The 20,380-nt window shown below is 46.8% G+C and overlaps 1 protein-coding gene across 1 annotated transcript in view; it reads right to left on the bottom strand.

Annotated features, from left to right (window-relative positions):
- Positions 1-290: 290 nt before the first annotated feature.
- FLVCR2 (FLVCR choline and putative heme transporter 2) overlaps positions 291-20,380 on the bottom strand; it is a 53,164-nt gene continuing 33,074 nt past the window's right edge. The window contains exons 3-10 of the mRNA XM_081291094.1: positions 18,593-18,733; positions 12,008-12,075; positions 10,867-10,970; positions 7,803-7,913; positions 6,648-6,753; positions 6,411-6,522; positions 5,785-5,840; positions 291-1,914 (exon numbers count right to left, since the gene is read on the bottom strand). Coding sequence (XP_081147220.1) covers positions 1,849-1,914; positions 5,785-5,840; positions 6,411-6,522; positions 6,648-6,753; positions 7,803-7,913; positions 10,867-10,970; positions 12,008-12,075; positions 18,593-18,733 — 764 coding nt within the window. The 3' untranslated portion in view covers positions 291-1,848. The remainder of the gene's footprint in view (positions 1,915-5,784; positions 5,841-6,410; positions 6,523-6,647; positions 6,754-7,802; positions 7,914-10,866; positions 10,971-12,007; positions 12,076-18,592; positions 18,734-20,380) is intronic.

Below are 20,380 nucleotides of genomic sequence, written 5' to 3'. Positions count from 1 at the left end.
TTGCAGTGTCCCATGTAGGCTGACAGGGACCTTCATAGTCTTTTAAAAAGCCACCAGGATAATAGCACCCATGTCAAGAGAGGTCACAGATACTCCTCCTCCAGCCTCCTCCCTGACCCCTGCACCTTCCCCACCTCAGGCTCTGATGTGTGGCAACCTCATGGAGACTCTCCAAAGCCTTCTCTGCCCCAACAAATGACCGGACAGATCATGTGAGAATCCTTTATTGCTTTAAAACATCTGAAATTACAAACAGGAAATACAAATGTGGTTTTTGTTTTTTTCAAAAATACAGCAATGGATTCAGTAAACACGTTAATACATTTTGAGGGGTTAAAGAATACACACATTCCTCCTGTCAAAAGGCACATCTCCCTTTCATCCCAACCCTCCCTTTGTCAAAAGTGTTAACTTTTTATTACATAGGCAGTGTGTTTCTCCTATAGCTTGAATCTGTGTACACACAAACACACACGTCTGGCTCCCCTCTGGCAGTAGCCCAAGCACCCCAGCACTTCAGCCAGCCCCGGCTGCTCTGACATACAGAGTCCAGGGCAGTGACCACAGCAAAAGAGCACAGTGGCCATGGTTACAGCTGTGAAAGGCACAGGAGAAATTACCAAAACTTCTCTTATTTTCAGAAGACACCACTGAAGTCCATGAGAGAGCCAGACAGCAGGGCAGGCAGGAGAGAGGTCGGCTTGAATTGACTTGAAGGGAATTTAAATTTAGACTGATAAACATTATTACAGGAGGTGGGAGAGGGGTTGGTATGCAAACCTATCCCCATCCGAGGCGGGAAATGGGTCATTCCAGCAGCTCGATGCCAGCTTCGAGAAGCACCTTTCCTTCTTCCCTCTCATCTCTTAGAGTCAGCCTTGGATTTGTTGGAGTGGAAGGATCAAGATTAGTTTTCAGTAAAGGTTAGAATCAGCTGCCATGATTGCCCTCCCTCAGGATAAAACAGGCACTTGGGCTAATGTCTGAGTGTGACATCCAGATGAAGGTAACTGGGTGGCCGGTGACACCCACAAGTCCCTGCATGAGCCCTTCTTTTGGAGGAAAAACCTCTTTCCCATCTCAACTCAAAGTTCTAGAGTTGCCACAGGTGGGTCCCCACAAACCCACTCAGAGGGCAGCCTGAGCACTGTCACACCCAGGGAATCAGCCCTCCCAAATCACTTTCTCTTTTGTGTCCCTGACAAAGTGACAAAGTTTCTGTCCAGTTTATTGAGGTTTGGTCTGATAAGGTCTTAGGAAAGAGGGTTTGGAGATAAATCCCAACACTAGGCCAGGAGAACTGAGGCCAAGAGTCCTAACAGAGCTTCCCTGACCAAGGTTGTCCACACGGTGCTGCCCTCTCAGGGAACTTGAGTGGTCCATCTGAGACCCAGGAATGACCCTCAGGCAGAGCAACTTGCCCCTCCTTAGTAAAAACTGGGCTTCACATGAGGGTCTTAAGACACTAGAAAAAGTTAATATCCTGAATAAGCTTTCTTCTGTGATAATTTTGCAAGCATTCTCCATGAGGGATGAAGGCGATGAGGGAAAGCCAGAGTCCAACACCCTCCATCAGTCCCTCCCACACAGCACCAGCACCCAGGACCTAAAAGGAGGGGGGATGGGAATCCAGTGTGCATTTGGTGAAAGGTACACTTTCCCCCAACTAAAGCATTCGGGCTCTTGAGTGGGCTCAGAAGGCAGAGGTGCCGCCATGTAAGGCGCAAATATTCCAAATGATTCCCTCCACAAGCTTCTCCAGTGAAGACATTTGTGCTGGCAGTGAGAGCTGAGCTGAAGGAAGAGGTGGGGTGTTCGTGATCCCTGAGTGGCTGCCACCTCTCTCTCTCAGAAATGATCCTCCGACAGGATGGTGGGCTCCTTGCTGGTATTGTTCTCCTCCTCCTGGACTTTCTACAAGGCAAAGCAAGCACGCAGCCCTGTGGGTAAAAGGCACAGGACTCCACCCGGAAGTGACTAATCAGTGAAAGTCCAAGAGCCAGAGGCCACTTGGTGCATCCCCTAGAGCCAACAAAGGGAACAAGAAAACAAGCAACCAGCCCCTACTAAAAATGCTGCCCAAACACACCCGGGCCCACAACCACCACAACCACCATGGACCACAGACTCACTCTCGGGACTGGAGCAGAGAAAGTGCACTTTCTCTCCCCATTCTGACAGCCAAAAACACTTTCTCACTCCAAAAATTAGCTGTCCAAAGCACCAGGTCTGCAATTGCCTTAGAATTTCCAACCATCCCTATTTGGAGGCAGCCCCCAGGATGAGGAGCATCATTACAATGTATGTAGAGTAGATGGCACAAAAAGAAAATATTTTAAAAGGCAGCATGCCTAACTGCACAGATAAACTCAATGGCTGTGTATTTATATCTTGTGCCTAAGAAAAAAGACTTCCAAGAAATTTGGTCTTGGTTTTATTGAGGAGGAAGAGCGCAGGGTCATTTATGGGGAGGAGTCTTCTGGGCTGTGCTTGGTACATAGATATGGAATTAAATATGGCCTGGAAATATGGCCTGGAAATCATCCCGTGGGGTTCAAAATGCCAACTTGGGCATTTGTCTGGTATTCGAAAAAAAGTGCTTTGCCTATTGTCATTAAAGCCTTGGGCACAGACACAGCACTACACACTCAAAGCCCAAAAGAGCACGTGTAGGCCAAGATGGACCAGGATCAATTGAGCAAATGGCGCTTTCTTCCCCAAGAGTGTCTCAGGGCCAGTCCACAGCAAGGACCACTGGTGTAGGAATCAACCCTTCCCATTCTTACTCTTGCTGGCCTTTTGCACCAGCTCATCCAGGCTTGAGGAGCCTTCATTCAGGCAAAGTCCAATTCAAGTCAGTCCATCAACCACTTCTCTCTCTCTCTCTGATACACATGCACATGCACACATACACACACACCTGCAACTTCCACATCCATCACCTTGGAATTGCAACCAGAAAAAGAGACAGAAGAACAGCTATTGTCTATGTGATGGAAGAAAAATGGAAGCCCAAACCAAGAAGATAATCACTGGTTCTATCACTTGTTACCTAAACTATACATCTCACTGATGTATATAGAGAGAACAGATGTGGCTAGATCTGACAACACATATCTGCAGGTGTCTGAATACACAGATCACCATGGGGTGTACAATGACAGTGACAGTCATGGCTTCCTTGCTCGTGTTAGTACCAGCCTGACTCTGATCTCCCCTTCATACTGAGCAGTCATAAATGCTGGTGAGATCCAGATACAGCATCATGTATCCAGCAACACAAGATAATTTTGCATCATTACCAGAACTTAGGGCTCCTGTTCCTACCCCATGTTTCTTCCCCTACTCAAGAAGACTGAGCCAAGAATTCCAACCTTGATTAACAAACCTGGGCCACATGTACAAGGATCTGGCTGCAAGAAGAGTACAATATTGGAACAATGAAATAGTAAACAAGATGGAAATACACACACACACACACACACACACACACACACACACTTAGAGAGAGATGAAGTTGTGATCACGTGTAAATATGTGGAATCTGTCAAGCTATGTACAGCAAACAAACAGAGTAGTAAAGGAAACATACAAGCAGACACACAGATGACGGCATGGAAACTGACTAAAATGCTCCTAAGGTACCTCTGGGAGGTTGAGTCTTAGGTTATTTCTAATTTCTCCTTGTTTGGCTATATCACAGCCAACATAAACACAGACTTTTTTTAAAAAGCAACAAAATTTCATGTCAACACAATATATCACATTCCATAGTGAAAAATGTTCATCAAAGCAGAAGATGATTGTTAAAAAACAATCCAAGTAGCTCCCAAGTAGCTGGGATTACAAGTGTGCCCTACTGTGCCCAACTCTGCCTGCCAACTTTAGAAATATGACATCAGAAGACAAATAGTAAAGTACTGAAGATTCTCATCTATCTGCCAACACATATGCTAACATGCTAAAAACATCTCTTGCAGAAAACCATTTTGGTGCTAGAAAATTGGCAAAGATATTTCAAAATAGCAAATGCTCAGTATTGGCACTCTTCTACATTGCTATAGCAATATACATTGGTAGTATTGACAGTACCTTTCTAGAGAACAATTTAGCAACACATATAAAATCTTAAATATGTGCATGACCACTGGTCCATCTCCCAAGGAAATACCATACACATAAGAACATGCAGAGCTGGGCACAGTGGCACATGCCTGTAATCCCAGTGGTTCAGGTAGCTGAGGCAAGAGGATCATAGGTTCAAAGCCAGCCTCAGCAATTAAGCAAGACTGTAAGCAACCTAGCGAGACCATGTCTCAAAATAAAAATTCAAAAAGAGCTAGGGATGTGCTGGGCATGGTGGTACACATCTGTAATCCCAGCAGCTCAGGAGGCTGAGGCAGGAGGATCGAGAGTTCAAAGCCAGCCTCAGCAAAAGTGAGGTCCTAAGCAACTCAGTGAGACCCTGTGTCTAAATAAAATACAAAATAGAGCTAGGATGTGGCTCAGTGGTCAAGTACCCCTGAGTTCAATCCCTGGTACCCCTGCCCCATCAAAAAAGGACTGGGGATGTGGTTCAGTGGTTAAGCACCCCTGGGTTCAATCTCTGGTACCAAAAAACACATGCAGGCTGGTGATGTAGCTCAGTGGTACAGCATTTGCATGCCATGCATGAGGCTCCAGGTTCAATCCCCAGCACCGCAAAAGGAAAAAATAATAAAAAAGAACATGCACAAAGATTCAGTTTCCAACATGTTAATTAGAATAGTGTTTATAGCAATGATTCAAAAAATGTTAATGTGCAGACAGGAACACAGCTAAACAATCATGGCTTATCCATACACAGCACACTGTGCAATCATTAAACATATGTTGTAGAAGACTAGTAGCCTGAGAGTGTTTACAGTAAGTAGAAAAGAGGATAGATTTTGTTCCTATTTTAAAAGGGAAAAAATTACATATATTTGTATAAATACACACACACACATGTGGATACAGACATGAAATAAATACAAACAATAGGAGCATCTCATCTCTCTACGATGGAATTATAGGGTGATTTTAAAATTTTTTTCCCTTTTTTATGCTACCTCTGTAATAGGTTGGTTTTTTTTTTTTTAAAGAAATATCCTACTTTTATTCTTCCTCGTTTTTGAAATTCCTTTCAAACTTGCTCAGATTTGAGACCTAACATTTTGGTTTAAAGTGGCTCCCAGCTGATTAGAACAGGTAGGAAACACTTTTCTGTTCTAGATCATTCTCCTGGTCCTCTCCTTTCCACCACCACCAGCTCCTGCTTCCTGACTTGTCCCTTGCAGAGCCTTAATGGCAACCTACTGGCTCCATCCCCATGGCCCTGCCTAAGGGCTGTCACATGCCAGGAGTGCCACTGCCTTAGGGCACACACTGCCATGCCAGGCTCCACTTTCCTTCCCTAGTCACTGACCCCAGGCTGACAGCAGCAGAGCCAGGGACTTGGCTCAGGATCCGAGGGGTGGGCACTGCTCAGGAACTGTGACCACAGTGACATGCTCTGGGAGCCACAGCAGGGGAGTCAGGAGGAGGGTAGGAAGCCCAAGGGCCCCGGAAACAACAGCAGAAAAGCAATGCCAGGACACAAAATGAGGACACCTTTGAGATGTCATGATTGTAGGAGGTGAGCTGTTTCACAGCCACCACAAAGCCAGTCCCTCTGGGAGCTTCCCTGGGCCCCACTATGCGGCCATGTCTGGATCACAAGCTCAGAACCCATATCTCTGTCTGAAAAAGCTCCCACATACTCACAGTCTCAGGAACTTCTCTGTTTGCCTTCTGCCTCCGGAGGTCCGCCCTAATGAATGCTGAAGTGGAAAAAAAAAATAGAGTGACAAGTCATGGAGATTAATGGTCATTTTTCCACAGAGGGAACCCTCATTTTTGCCAGGATCACAGGTATCCCAAACTACTTCAGATCCTCGAGGGAGCAAGGGGAACTATCAGCTAATGCCAGGAAGCCCCAAGGATCACTGCTGTCCCTGAGAGGTAGAAAGAAGTCCACAGTGACACTGGCCTTCACTTAAACGCCACTGATATTTGTCAGGGACACATATTGCTCTAATCACAACAATCCTCCATGTACAGGTAAGGAAACCGAGGCTCCTAGGGGTTGGTCCACTTGCCCAAAGTCAGCAACAGAAATGTCAGTGTCAGTCTGAGATTTAAACATGGGTCGTCTAGCTCCAAAGTTCATGATCATTCCAGCAAAACATGTCATTGCCTCCCACACAGCTTCCTAACAAGCCCTCCCATCTGTGCCCCTGCATGCATATTCCCCATCTGCATAATCAGTCAAGACACTGGGGTCCCAAATTGCTGATGGCCTGGCCCCCAAAACAGCCTGAACCTCATCTTGCCCTCAGACCCCAACTCACCAGTGAGGGCTGCTCCCAGAGAGAGGAACACACACAGGAAGATGTTCCCAGGCATGGTTCCATAGCTGTCAATGATCTGACCCTGGGAGATGGTGAAGATGATCCCAAATACCTGGAAAAGCATAAGGAAGATTGGAAATGAGGGCCCTGCCAACTAGTCCATTTTAGGGACCTGAGCTGCCGTGCTATAATGTCAACACAGGCAGGCAGGGAACAAAGGGGGAACAGGAGCTCAACCTGTGCAGACACGTTGAGGAGGCCCGATGACATGCCCTCCGACTCTGGATACGTGAGCTCCACGGCGAACTCGAACCCCAGCGGGAGATAGCCGGTCATAAAGAAGCTGGAGAGCAGATCAGAGAAACGGGTGATGGAGAACCCCCAGAACAAGGACAGGGCACCCACATCGACCCTTAGATACCCTCTTCCGCTTTGTCCTTCCCATCAAGAAAGCCCCAGGCTCTTGGGTGATCTGGCCATCCCCCCGACAGAAAGGGACATCCCTATAGACCGAGAAGTCCCTACACATGCCTTATGCTCAACAGGCCTGTAGTGTCCCAGGCTGCTTCTCTGTTTAGCCATCGAGGACAGGGTCAGCATTTACAGAAGGGCATGGAGGCCTGGTTTGTTTCACTTTGACTGGGAGACCCTGTCCTGGACACACACGCTCTGTGTTGGAAGTGGGGCTTCTCCATGGCTTTCTGGGATCTGGGAGGAGGCACTCAGAGTCCTCTTTATGTTCCTCCAGAGAGAAGCAGCTGAGATGGACTGAGGGCAGAGATGTCTCTGTCTCAAATGCATCATACACACACTGTCCTGCTGCCCAGAGGAAAAGAGCCGGGAGGTATGACTGAACACGGGCCCTGTGTAAGGGTACTAATCAATATTTTTTGCATTCAACAAGCCTAGAAATTTCCAATTCTCATTCCCTATATCTGCACTACACTTCTTATTTTCATATCCATTCTCTCTCAATCCTTCCAACAACTCCAGGCGGCAGGCCACACCCATCTTCATTTACAGATGAGGACAACTGAAGGTCAAAACCGTTCAGTGACATTTAACAGATGGTCCACGCAGAACTGAGACCCAGACCCAGAGTTGCTGATTCCATACCCAGTGACCCCACGTAGTCCCAGGCAAAGCTAATAGAGACTGTAGACATTTCTTTCCTAGGACCCCAGAGGTATTGAAGGGCATATTTCATGCTTCACTCCATCCCAAGAGGACAGACAGGCTACCTGGAGTGCTACGTATTTCCAAGAGCACTGGATGTCTTCTGAAGTCACTGAGAAGGCAGCAAAGGGGGCTATATTGCACCCTAGGACCCTGTCAGCTCTAGGAGGTATGGGATGGTGTTTTCCAACTAAATGGATCAGGGGTGAAACTTACCCCAGGGTGCCAGCTGTGAGGAACACTACCCACAGGTGTCCCAGGCTCAAGGTGAACGTGTACACCACCATGCCCACCAGAGTCATGATGTACACCACCAGGGTTGTCTCCCTTTGAACAGAAGCAAAGAATGAGTCACATACTTCCAGCCTTAGCAGGATTGATCATAAGTAATCATTTAATCACATCACGGTCGATGCTACAAAGGGTAAAACCGAGCAAGTATGAAGCCGCCGAGCTGTAGGCTGCTCTCTTCCCACAGAAGGCTCTCAGCAAGCTGTTCCTCAGCTTGTCATTTCCTACTCTGAGGCAGCAAGAGCACAGCCCTTTTCTTCACTACTTCTCACCAGAAAAAGAAAAAGAAAGAAAGAAACATGCAGCAAATACCAGCCACAGTCACGTGACAGTGATCCCCAGGACCATCCCCAAAATTGCTTTTTAGCTTTACTCCAAGACCCCCGTGGCAACCCTAGGCAGTGATCTGACTTTCAGACCCTCTGTCATCAGTAAGTTCTTCCTGTTCCCACTGACACAGCCCCGCAGTTGAATCTGAACTACTCTGTTGTAGACGGTGGAATTCAGAGAGAATGTTCTACCTCACCCACCCCGTTACCTTTCCCTTTATAGATCCCCTCAGAAAACACCCCAGCAAGACCTGGTTTAGCCCTGATGTGCCCCTTCATGCCCTTCTCTCTCTGCGTCCATCACCCAGGACTGTGCTGTGACAGACCCTTCTAGGAGACCCCACTCCTCTCCCTGTACTGCTTCCTGCAGGGCTCAAGCTCCACACCATTTCTGACTTCCTGCCAGGAACATCAGAGCCCAGAGGATGAGCACTTATAGCCTTCACATGTTTCTCCTGGTGACAGAGTCATGTTGGGGCACCAGCAGGCATTTTATGGAATGTCGAACTAATACCTACATTTATTGGGTATCAGATTCTGCAAAACACTTTCCATGTGTGTACAATTTCAACTTTTGTAAGGACTAAAATCCTGCATGATGTATGACAATCCCTCATTGTACCAAGGAGGTAAGAGATTACTCAAGTTACTTGTCCAAAGCATGGACTGAGTAAAAGCAGAGCTGGGATTTGAACTCAAAGCTGGGTTTTAAATGTCAGCACTTTCTACTGCCACTAGCAGGAGTAACAATCTACTATGTAGTTGCATCTTTGGAAAAGATGGAGGCCAGAGCCTCCAAAGGATGCCACTTCAGCCTGGTGCTTCGAGGCACCTGCTGAGGTCAAGGAGCCTCGTCCTCCCTTTACCCTGCTCCCCTTCTTCTGATCCCACCCACTCTGCAGAAAGCAGTGTCATGGATACCACTCTTTCTCCGTGACTCCACAAATTCTCCAGATACCCAACTTTTTATTTGTTTGTTTCTTGTTGGGCTATGTTTGTTCAATCATAGATTCATCTTAAACCACTGACCAGTTTAGAAAGATTATTTGTAGGCACAGCCTGAGATAAATGGGCCTCACTACCCAATGTCCAGCCTCCAAACCAAAGTGGAACCTTTGAGAGAAGAAAACTGGCACCGAAATGACAGGGACACAGAGTCCCTCAGCCACCAAGAGCTGTTTTTTCTCTGCCTGGGTAGTAAAAGAGGGCAAAGAAGGTCTCGGGCTGACCGCTGGATTTAGACATCAAATGACACTTGGAGCTGGCAATGACTAATTTCCAAAGAAGGTTGAGAAAGTGTCCCTCCTCCCCAGGCCTTTCATCATACTGTCTGATTCATCCAAATCCTCTGGCTGCCCACACCCCAGACCCAGCAGCATTCCATCCCACTCCCACTGCTCCTGCTACAGAGCAAGTCCTGGAAGAAGGGACACTGCTGTACTCTGGCTTGGGGAGGGCCTGTCCTCTCCACTCTTGCTCCTAGAAGAATCAAGCAACTAACAGATGGCAGAGACGAGACGGCAGCCAAGTTCCACCAGCGGTAATTAAGCAGAGCCAGGCTCCTCGTCAGGGTGAGCCAGGCAGCCACATCCCCAGGAGTGACCTCAATTGGCCTTTGACTAGGGCAGCCAGAGCGGGACCTGGTCTGACCAGAGCCTCACAGAAGCGGGTTTGTGGGGCAGAAAACAGGTCTGCCACTGTCTGTCGCCTCCAGACCCTGGAAACTTGGAGAATTTGAGAAAGCTGAATGCCCCACCCTGGCGCAAGACACCCTGGCAGCTGCCCACCAGCAGTGGTTCTGAGCACCCAATGCATGGGAGCACTGAAAAGCCCCAACAAGATGGGAAGAAGGGGCTGGGGGTGTGGCTCGGTGGTAGAGGGCTTGCCTGCCATGCCTGAGACCATGGTCCACCCCCAGCACAGGAAAAAAGAAGAAGGAGGAGGAAGAAGAGGAGGAGGAGCAGGAGGAGGAAATGGGCTGCTGTCTGCTGACAGGAGTACTTTGTCCCATTGAACTGGGACACCCAGCTTGCTTCTGCTTTTTATAAATGCAGGTTCCTCTACTGAAAGGCATCCACAGGGTGGGGCCAGGAATCTGCAAGGCACAATTTAAGCCTTTAAGGACAGCTCTGGGCTCTCAGAAAGACACTAGACATTCAGGTCCAAAGCACCTCAGGACATTTACTGGCAAGGTATAAACAACTGCAAGACTATATTCTCTGCAAACTGGAGTGCACACAGAGCACCTTGGTGAACCTCCCGGGATCCATAAAGAGCTGAATTGTGGGAACACGGTGGTGAAATCATCTCTTTCTCTCCACTCTTTGGAGTATCCATAAACTTTCCAACTGCTGAGATTTTTTTCCTATACATTTTCATTTGTCCTTTATCTGCCCCTTCCACGGAGTTATGTGGGGATCAGAGGTGGTGGCTAGCCTTCCTGTCTGCCCTCTCTAACCCTTCTGAGATACCCCCAGGGTGGATATGGTAGCCCTCACTTTGTAAATGAGTAAACTAAAGCTCAGAGAAGATGCTTTTCAACTGTCTGCTGGACCCCCTCAGACTCCCAGCTGCCACACCCAAACCTTCTATTGACAATGAAGGTGGTCTTTTCAAAAGATGGGTCCCCAATGTTCAGGCTAAGAGGAAAAGTCACTTACTTGTAGGTTTTGGACTTATCCAGCCAAATGCCTGAGATCACAGCCCCCAGCATCCCTGCAATGACAATGGTCAGGCCGATTCTTCCAGCATTCACTTCTTCTCCCTGGGGAAACCCCAAAGATCACCCAGTGATAGGACAAGACACAAGATACATGGGCAATGTGCAGTCATTATGGAACAAGAGGGTGAAGTCAAGCAATTCAGGCTCTGGTCCAGCCGATAATCATAAAGTATCAGGTCAAAATACCTTGTAAGAAGATGGTCTGGGAGAAGAATTCTAGAATAGTTGTTCTTCCTAACAATATAACCCCAGCTATTATAGTGGATGCTGGGCATGGTGGTATATGCTGGTAATCCCAGCAACTTGGGAGACTGAGGCAGAAGGATAGCAAGATTGAGCCTGCCTTAGCAACTTAGTGAGAACCGAAGGAATTAGCAAGACCCCACCTCAAAATAATAAATTCAAAAAGGACTGAGGATGTAGTTCAGTGGTAGAGCACTTGTCTCGCATAAACGAAGCACAGGGTTCAATCCCCAGTACCAACCACACACACACACACACACACACACACACACACACACACACACACAAAGAGAGGGAAGATTGAACTTGAACCTTGGTGTCCCTAACTCTGGGACACTCAGTATCTCTTTCCCAACAACTAGCCCTCACTGTTTCTAGAAGCATTTAAAAAATAATTTCAGTTGAGCAACTAAGAGCTTAAAATTAAACCTTGCCCATACATTACAAATTAAATATTTTATGTGCATGTGTGTATTTTTACTGTGTTGCCAGGTGACATGTATAGACTTTACATATATTATATGTAACAAATATGATATGAATATATATATACATATATGTTCATACACAAATATTATTACTCTCTAATCCTAAAACAAATCTTACAAGAATTATGCTTCTTTTGCAGAAAAAAGAGAGTTCAATGATGCTAACTAGCTAGTCACACCATCACATATCTTAGAACTTCCAAAGACAGGGTATCTCTTCAAATCCCATTAGCAGACCCCATACAGGGCTGCCTAGAGCCAAGAGTTAAGCACTGCCCCAGCCTCTGCAGGGACAGACTTGGAAATCCTACCATCCCCAGGCCCAACATGCTCAGGAGAGTGCCTCACCGGGTAGTGCAGGATCACCATGCGATTCAGCAGCGTGGACAAGGCGTAGAAAGCACCAGCATTCAGACCTGAAGGGGGAAGAGAGAAACACAGCATCAGAGCCAGCCATTGCTAACTTCTCACTGCCAACCATTAGGGAGGTCGCAAATCCTCCTCCCCATGGCCACTGTGATTGGTGACCAGAGAAGAAAAATTCAGGGCGGGTATGAGGCTACTCTGCAGTTTTTCTCAAATGCTTCATATAAAACAAAAGTCACAATTGCAAACTTCCCTCGGCCACATGCTTTTTCCTTCTCCCCCTTTGACTTACCCCAAAGCACAGGCTTTGTACACAATGACTCCCGTGTATTCCTCTCTTAAGCTTTGGCCAGCCCTGTACAGTCAGCAGGACTAGTGGACCCCCCTTCTACCTCCTCCCACTGACTCTTTCTCCTCTCCACATCACCCCAGACCTCGCCCTCCTGAAACCTCCTCTGTAGGTGGCTTCTCTCCTCCTTCTCCATTCCTTCTCCAATTTCTTCTCTGATTCAATGTTACACAAGATCTACTATGTGGCTGGGTGCAGTAGTGCACACCTGTAATCCCAGCAGCTGGGGATTTTGAGGCAGGAAGATCATGAGTTCAAAGCTAGCCTCAGCAACTTGGCAAGGCCCTAAACAACTTAGCGAGACCCTGTCTCTAAATAAAATATAAAAAGGGCTGGGGAAGTGGCTCAGTGGTTAAGTGCCTCTGGGTTCAATCCCCAGTACCAAACAAATAAAGAAAAAAACAAAGTCTACTATGTGAAACCAGAGGACACCCTACAGAGCACTGAGTTGTCATCCTACTTCATCAATTTGTTCCATAAATAAATAGAACACCTGTCATATACTGTAAGAACCTATATTCTCAGAGAATGAGGTTATCTGACCAAAGCCACATAACGAGCCATAGCTACCATGAGACTGGAACCTTCCTTCAGTGATGGTGGTGGTGACAAGGATGGATGGTGGCAGCAGCACTTCCTTGTATACTAGACACTGCACTAAGCACCTCACAATCCTTACAACCACCCTAGAAAGTGGGGAGTATCACCACCCCCATTCTGTAGATGAAGAAAATGCACAGAGTTAAAAAAACAAACCCAGTCACTCCTTAATGGCCACCAGGGGTCTTTTTAGCTTTAACAAAACACTGAGGCTCGCAGGACAACCAATTGAATGTCAGCACACTTGACATTCAATTCACATAGAAGGGTGTAATACAGGACACATAGCTTGTAGGAAAGGCAGCCTTGGGAGTTCCTCTTTGGTAGAACCAGCCACAGAGCCCAGTGCCTGCAGGCATCCAGAAGCTATTCTCTTTGGCCCTCCAGGTCTTGGCTAAGGTGTAAGGAAAGGTGCGTAGGCCAACCTAGTTTACACAGGAGACACTGTTGCTTAACTCCACAAGCATAACGTCCAGGGTCTCCCTAAGGGACAGGCCAGTGGAAAGAGTCACTGTTCACAGGGAAGTTCAAAACATGGCCTCCTACCAGATATGACAAAGTCTCCTTGTCCACTGTAACCACAAGAGATCATTTTCCCACATCTTTATTTCCCACTATTTTATGTTATACCTAATGGTGGGATTTGTTGTCACATATTGGTCCATGCACACAATATAACAATATAATTTGGCCAATATCACTCCCCAGGACTTCCCCTCTCCGTCTTCTCTCCTACCTCCTGGTCCCTTTCCTGTTCACTAGTTATCTCCCTTTGATTTTCCTGAGATGCTTCTGCTTTCTTTTCCTTCTTCCTCTTTAGCTTTCACATATACGAGAAAACATATGACCCTTGAGTTTGTGAGTTTGGCTTATTTTGCTTAACATAGTGTTCTCAAGTTCCATCCATTTTCCTATAAAGGATATAATTTCATTTTCCTTTATGGCTAAATACAACTTCATTGTGTATATATACACCACATTTTCTTTATCCACTCATCTGTTGATGGACACATAGACTGGTTCCATAGTTTGCTATTGTGAATTGTGCTGCTATAAACATGAACATGCATGTATCACTGCAGTATGCAGAGTTTAATTCTTCATGATAAATACAGAGGAGTGGGATAGCTGGGTCATATGGTGGTTCCAGGCCGAGTCTTTTGAGGAACCTCCTGATTTCCATAGTGGTCGTACTGATTTACAATCCCACCAACAGTGCAAAAAGTGTTCCTTGTTCTCTACATGCACAAGAGATCATTTTTATCATAAGCAATGTTGCCTAAATGTAGCTGATATATTCTCTATATCAGGTTCCCGGGGAAACAGTTACAGAGTTAAGTGAAGGTCAAATTTTCATGCAAATTGTATAGAAATTTGCTTTCGCATTGCCACAATCACACAGGTATTATGTGGTGGGGATGGATATGAACCCACACCCTCTGACTCTAGAGTCTTTGATCTTAATCATTCTACATCCTCTCAAAACTGGTTTTCAAAACAAATATTTCCCCAAGACAGTCACTGAATAATTTCCTCCTGTCCCAGCCTCTCCCAGCAGGTCACCCACCAATCCAACAAGGTTGGGCTCAATGCAGCCTCCTCAACAACACAGTGCTGCAGTGGGCCAACAAACCCAGACGTGTCATCCAATGTCACTGTGTCTGTCAGGCTGGTTGGCAGTCAGGGTAAGTGAGGCTCTCAGCAACAGCTTTCTTTCTTTCTTTCTTTCTTTCTTTTTTCTTTTTTTTTTTCCCGGTACCAGGGATTGAACTCAGGGGCACTCAACCACTGAGCCACATCCTCAGCCCTATTCTGTATTTTATTTAGAGACAGGGTCTCACTGAGTTGCTTAGGGCCTCACTTTTTGCTGAGGCTGGCTTTGAACTCTCAACCCTTCCTGCCTCCGCCTCCCGAGTTGCTGGGATGACAGGCATGCGGCACCGCGCCCGGCCTCAGGAACATCTCTCTAGCTTGCATCTCCAGCTAACCTTCATATCACACACCCAGCCACTTAGAATTCCATCTCTGAGTCAAGAGGGCCCAAGGGGAAACACACTCCCCAAAAGTGGTGTGGGTTGGAATGTGGGAAAGGGAAGGGGGAAAACAGTCTCCTGTTCTTGCCCTTCCTACTCCTCCCTTAGCTGCTTGTCCTTGCCTGACCCTGACAGGGATATTCCAAGTGAGCCTCAGTTTCAGGTGAAGAGCTCTGGACTTGAAGCCCCAGCTGGGACGAACAAGGAGGGCAGCATCCACAGGAAGCCGAGGGAAGGAAGTTATCCAGGAAAACTGAAACAAATAGACACACAAATACACCAACACTTTCAGGACCTTGAAAAAAGAGTGAGGGAACAGAATCCTGAGCCCGCTGACCAACACAAACTGAGCGGTTTGACTGGTTTCGTGAAATAGTTCCCTAAGCAGGGCCTGTGGTCTATCAGCACCCTGAAGAGCTGCCAATCTTTCCTGTTGTCTCTTGTGTCCCGCCCTAGAGGAGTTAGAAGTGCAGTATGTTTTCCCACTCAATCTTTAGTCTAGATGTCCCTCCCCGTATTGCCAAGGATGGCTAGACGTGGTTAAACAGCAGAAGTCCACTCCACGGCCCCATCCAAGGGGTTGGGCATGCCCCCAGGAAGAGCAGAAAGAACAGGAAGGACACACGCACTCTGCCAGGCAGGCACACCTGTCCCAGGAGTACAGGGGACAGGATTGAAGGTGCCTGAGATTCAGGTCTGACTACGCATGGCAAAGTGAGCCTGCTGGGTCAGGGCAGAAAAAGCGTGATCTCCCCTGAGAGGCCTGGCCGCTTCTGCTGTCAGTCACTATAAGTGCCTGCGTTGAGGAGAAGGTTTTCAGGAGGCAAAAATGACTGTCGTCACCCTGCGTCTCTTTGTCAAGACCGGTTTTTGTTTTTCTTTTCTTTCTTCTTATTTTTTTTTTTTAATTTTTATTTTAACTATTCCAGAGACCACTGGCCTTGGAATTCCTTGAACTTCAAAAATGCAGAATTTTGGTCCCCACTCTAGACCTACTGGATCAGAATCTCCTTGAATGGAGTTTAGGACTCGGCGTGTCAATAACAACAACAAAAGAAAAAAAGAAAAAAAAAAAGAAAGAGAGGAAAAAATAAGAAAGAAAAAAAAAGACAGGTATTTCTTGAAGTCCCTGGAGTGTGGGAATAAGTGGCCTCACCAATATGGAAGATCAAAGACCAGGCCCGGCTCCCAGGTGGTGGTTAACATGGAGGCAGCTGGGAGGGAAAGGGCTTCAAGACCATGAGCCTCGCCTCAAGCAGCTACTTCAGGGGCTCCCCACTCCACTGCAAGACAGCATTTCCTGCGTGGAATGCTTATAAAAAGCAGATTCCCAACTGCACTTTGAATCTGAATTTCCAGAAGAAAAGCAGGGGGTACTATGCACACATTCAATCAAGCACCCCAGGGGAGTCTATCCTCAGGGAAGCTCAATGTATTAGACAGCTTTGCTTCACTGTGACAAACTACCTGAGATCATCACCTTTTAAGAAGGAAAAAAATTTTGGGCTCATGGTTTCAGAAGTTTCAGCCTGTGGTCTATTTATTGGCTTGTGATGTGGGGGCCTGTGGTGAGACAGTACATCATGGCTGGGAGCAGCTGGTGATATAAAACAGCTCACTTCACAGCAGCCAAGAAGTGAAAGAGAGACAGGAAGGAACCAGGACCCCAAGGTCCCCATCAAGGGCATACCCCCAAGGACCTAACTTCCTCTTACTGGGCTCTACCTACTAAAGGTTCCAGCACCTCCCTGTGGAGCTACAGGCTGGCAATCAAGCCTTCAATATGTGGACCTCTGATGGACCTCCAGATCCAAACTACAGCACTCGGGAAACATTAATCCCAGATCCTCTGAGTTCTGTGTTTCCTTTTTGTTCTTCCTCAGCCGGTGGTAAACACGTTTTTAAAAAGGCCACCTCAACCTCAGCAAAGCTCCAGGGAATCTCAACAAAGATTTTATACCTGCTTCTTTGCTGTTTTTGTTTCTTAAGAAACAAAAACATGCTGGCCTCCAATTCACAATCCTCCTGCCTCAGCCTCTCAAGTATCTGGGATTAGGCAGGCTCCACCATGCTTGGCTACACCATTCTTAAGCAGGATCTTAGGACACAAAGGTCCTTTCCTAGACCCATGTTGGTGGGACAACAGGAAAATATTGGAGAGCCCCCAAGGGAAAGGGAACCTCAAGGACAATCTCCAAGATCCGATGCCAGACACTATGGAGGTAAGGTGGGGACGGCAAGAAGACATGGAAAATGCCCCCTTGGAGGACATTCTCTAGAAGGTGAGCCTGTTCACCTGGCAGTAATGCCACTGAGGAAGAGGCATCCAAGGAGGCCTGTGAATGTAAGACCCAGAGATACAAAGAGAAGGAAGCCCAAGAAAGGTTATTCTCTTCACCCCACAAGACAGCCCTGCCTTGAACCCAGATGCTGGTAAACATGTGGGATTTCTGGTGACAGCTTGGGTCTTCCTGCATTGCTAAATTGTCCAGACTGGCCTTGAACTTGTTATCCTCCTGCCTCAGCCTCCCTAGTAGCTGGGACTACAGATGTGCACCACCAAACCCATCTGGTCTCTAAGTTCTTGAACTAAGAGTATTTTGATTAATAGACTAGCACTCATCTGAAGACAGACATTCTTTAGTTGGATGCGTGGGGCTCTGTCCTTGCCATTCTCAGTTCAATAGTCTCATTAAAGGTTGGAAAGAAGATACAGAAACCACCACACTGACAAGGCAAGCCAATATGCCAGCAAAGATTCAAATTAATCTTGCCAAAGACCAGGAAAATGGATTGAAAGAGGGATGATGTCTTGCATTCAGGGAAAAAAAAGGCATCAATGTTACAAGATGAGGGAAGGTTGGGTGAGGAGCAGTTCCTATGAAGATGTATGATGCATGCACTTATTCATTCATTCATTCATTCATTCACGGCTTCTGGAGTAGCCAGTTGAGGCTGGCTACCACAGAGGAACTATAAAATGAAAAGACACAAATCCCCACTCACAGAGTTCAGTCTATTAAGGCAATAGACTTAGAATTTTTTTTTAAAGAAGTGACAAGTATAAAAGTTCCAGCCAGGGACAGTGGTATACACCTCTAATCCCAGCAGCTCAGGAGGCTGAGGCAGGAGGATCGAAAGTTCAAAGCCAGCCTCAGCAAAAGAAAGATGCTAAGCAACTCAGTGAGACCCTGTCTCTAAATAAAATACAAAAAATAGGGCTTGGGATGTAGCTCGGTGGTTGAGTGCCCCTTAGTTCAATCCCCACTACCCACCCCCACAAAAAAAAAGATATACAAGTAATAGCATGAAAAGAGAGGAAAGGGCAGCTATTACTGCTTTACAGAGGTGATGCTGAGATGAGACCTGGAGGAACAACAGGCATTTGCCAAATCGGCTGACATGGCAAGAAATGGTTCTCCAGAGTGGACCATTCAGCATGTGCAAAGGCCCCCAGGCATGGCTGGCTCCTCTGGTCAATCTTGAGCAATGTCACATGCACATTTGAGATTTGGAAAGAGTAAGGCACACGAATGCTCGTCAGGCCTCTCCTCTCCCATGCTCCGGGACCCACATGCACCTTACCATAGGTGATGACGAGCAGCACAAAGTTGAGGTTTTTGAAGAGCCGGACAATGGAACTGAAGTACGAAGCATCAGAGGACGCTAAAGCATAGCTCAGGGACTGGGCCCTGCTGGGGGGATGTTTAGGCTTCTCTTTGAACACTGAAAGGAAAAGAACAGAGATGAATGAAAGTTCCTGGGGTCCCAACCCAGCAGAGATGGCTCACATTCATCATCGGAGAAGTAGCCAAGAGAACCAAAGAAATTTTTATTCTTCAGCTCAATTTTGACAGCTCTTTTTCCTTGTCTGAGGCTTAGCACGTAGTCCTTCGATTACTTCATCTTAATGACTTCTGGAACCCCAGGCAGTATCCAAAGACCAAGAAATCCCCTAACAACCAGCAAAGAGCATAGCACAGAACACCAAAAAAACACAGCAGCATCACACGGATGGAAAAGAAGCAAAAACTGAAGCTTTGGGATCAGTGAGCCCAGATAATGGCTTAGCTCCAGAGCTCCTCCCAAGGGAGATGGGACAGTGCTGCCCAGTCACAGAGCCTGGCCAGTGGTCACCACGGAATATTCCCCTAATAAGCAAAAGGGGTCTTCTTCTAAAGGAAAAACCTAGAGTCCCTTCCCAATTTTGCCAACTCTGAATCAGATATCTCATGTAGGAGATAAGATTAACTGCTTCTTCTTCCAGAATAAGAACTTGGATAAAAAGGGTTAGAGAGGGACTGTGGGAAAATTGTTGTGACCACCCTGGGTGCCATTCAGCCCTTGAGGTGGGGGTCAGTTTGACTAGTTCTTTGGATAAACTGGTTTCCGGGCTGAGTCTAAGCAAACCTGCAAGGCCCCAGCCCCATTCACACTCCTGGGCACTCCCCTGAAAGATCTATGGACTCCCCTGTTAGAGGAAGCTCTGAAAATGAGGTTTACTCTCTTGGCAGATCAAAGGAGCCCCCATCCAGAAAACACTCCAGCCCTGACCTCAGAGCCCTACTTCCTCCTCTGGAATTAGTCCCAGATAACTTCCATCCGCTGGGAGCCCTTCATCCATTGTCTCCCAGCTCACCTCCCCTTCCATCAGGGAAGAAAGCCAGGCTAAGGCTGCTAGACTCTGCATCAGCACATGTCATCTCAAGGATCTGGCAGGTAAACACTAGAACTCAGATAAGATTTTTTTCCATTCTCTACTTAATTAGCTACTATCTGTGTTTGGTAATAAAACACCAAAGCAGAAACACCCTACTCCCCAGGTTTTCAATCACTGCAAACCGGACCTTCATGGACGACAAACACAAGACCTGAGCACATTTGAGCACATTAACAGTTTAAAACTCAAAGTCTAGCTGAGGGAGTGGCCTAGGCTCTATCATTCCTCCTTGATCTCATCCAAAGCTCCTCTTCTTCTTACCTTCCCAGAAACAACAAGGTCTACATTAGCTTTTTTTGTTTATTTGTTCGTTTGTTTTTTGAGTGCTGGGGATTGAACCCAGGGGCGCTTAAACACTGAGCCACATCCTTGGTCCTTCTTATTTTTTATTTTGAGACAGGGTCTGGCTAAGTTGCTTAGGGCCTCACTATGTTGCTGAGGCTGGCCTCGAATTTGCAATCCTCCTGCCTCAGCTTCTTGAGCCACTGGGATTATAGGCATGTGCCACCTCACCTGGCTCTACCAACTTTTAAAAGTCACTGGGCAGCCTGTTCTCATTCTGGATTCAGAGAATAGTTAAATGAGGTGCAAAATTATACAAATGTCTGACTGTGGAGGGGAGGCTAGCAGGCAGGAATGAAACCTTTACTGTA

The sequence above is a fragment of the Spermophilus citellus genome (assembly GCF_964194105.1).
Source record: "Spermophilus citellus genome assembly, chromosome: 4".
Taxonomy (NCBI): domain Eukaryota; kingdom Metazoa; phylum Chordata; class Mammalia; order Rodentia; family Sciuridae; genus Spermophilus; species Spermophilus citellus.
The sequence above is the reverse complement of the archived record's forward strand: the minus strand, read 5'-3'. Positions and strand labels throughout refer to the sequence as shown.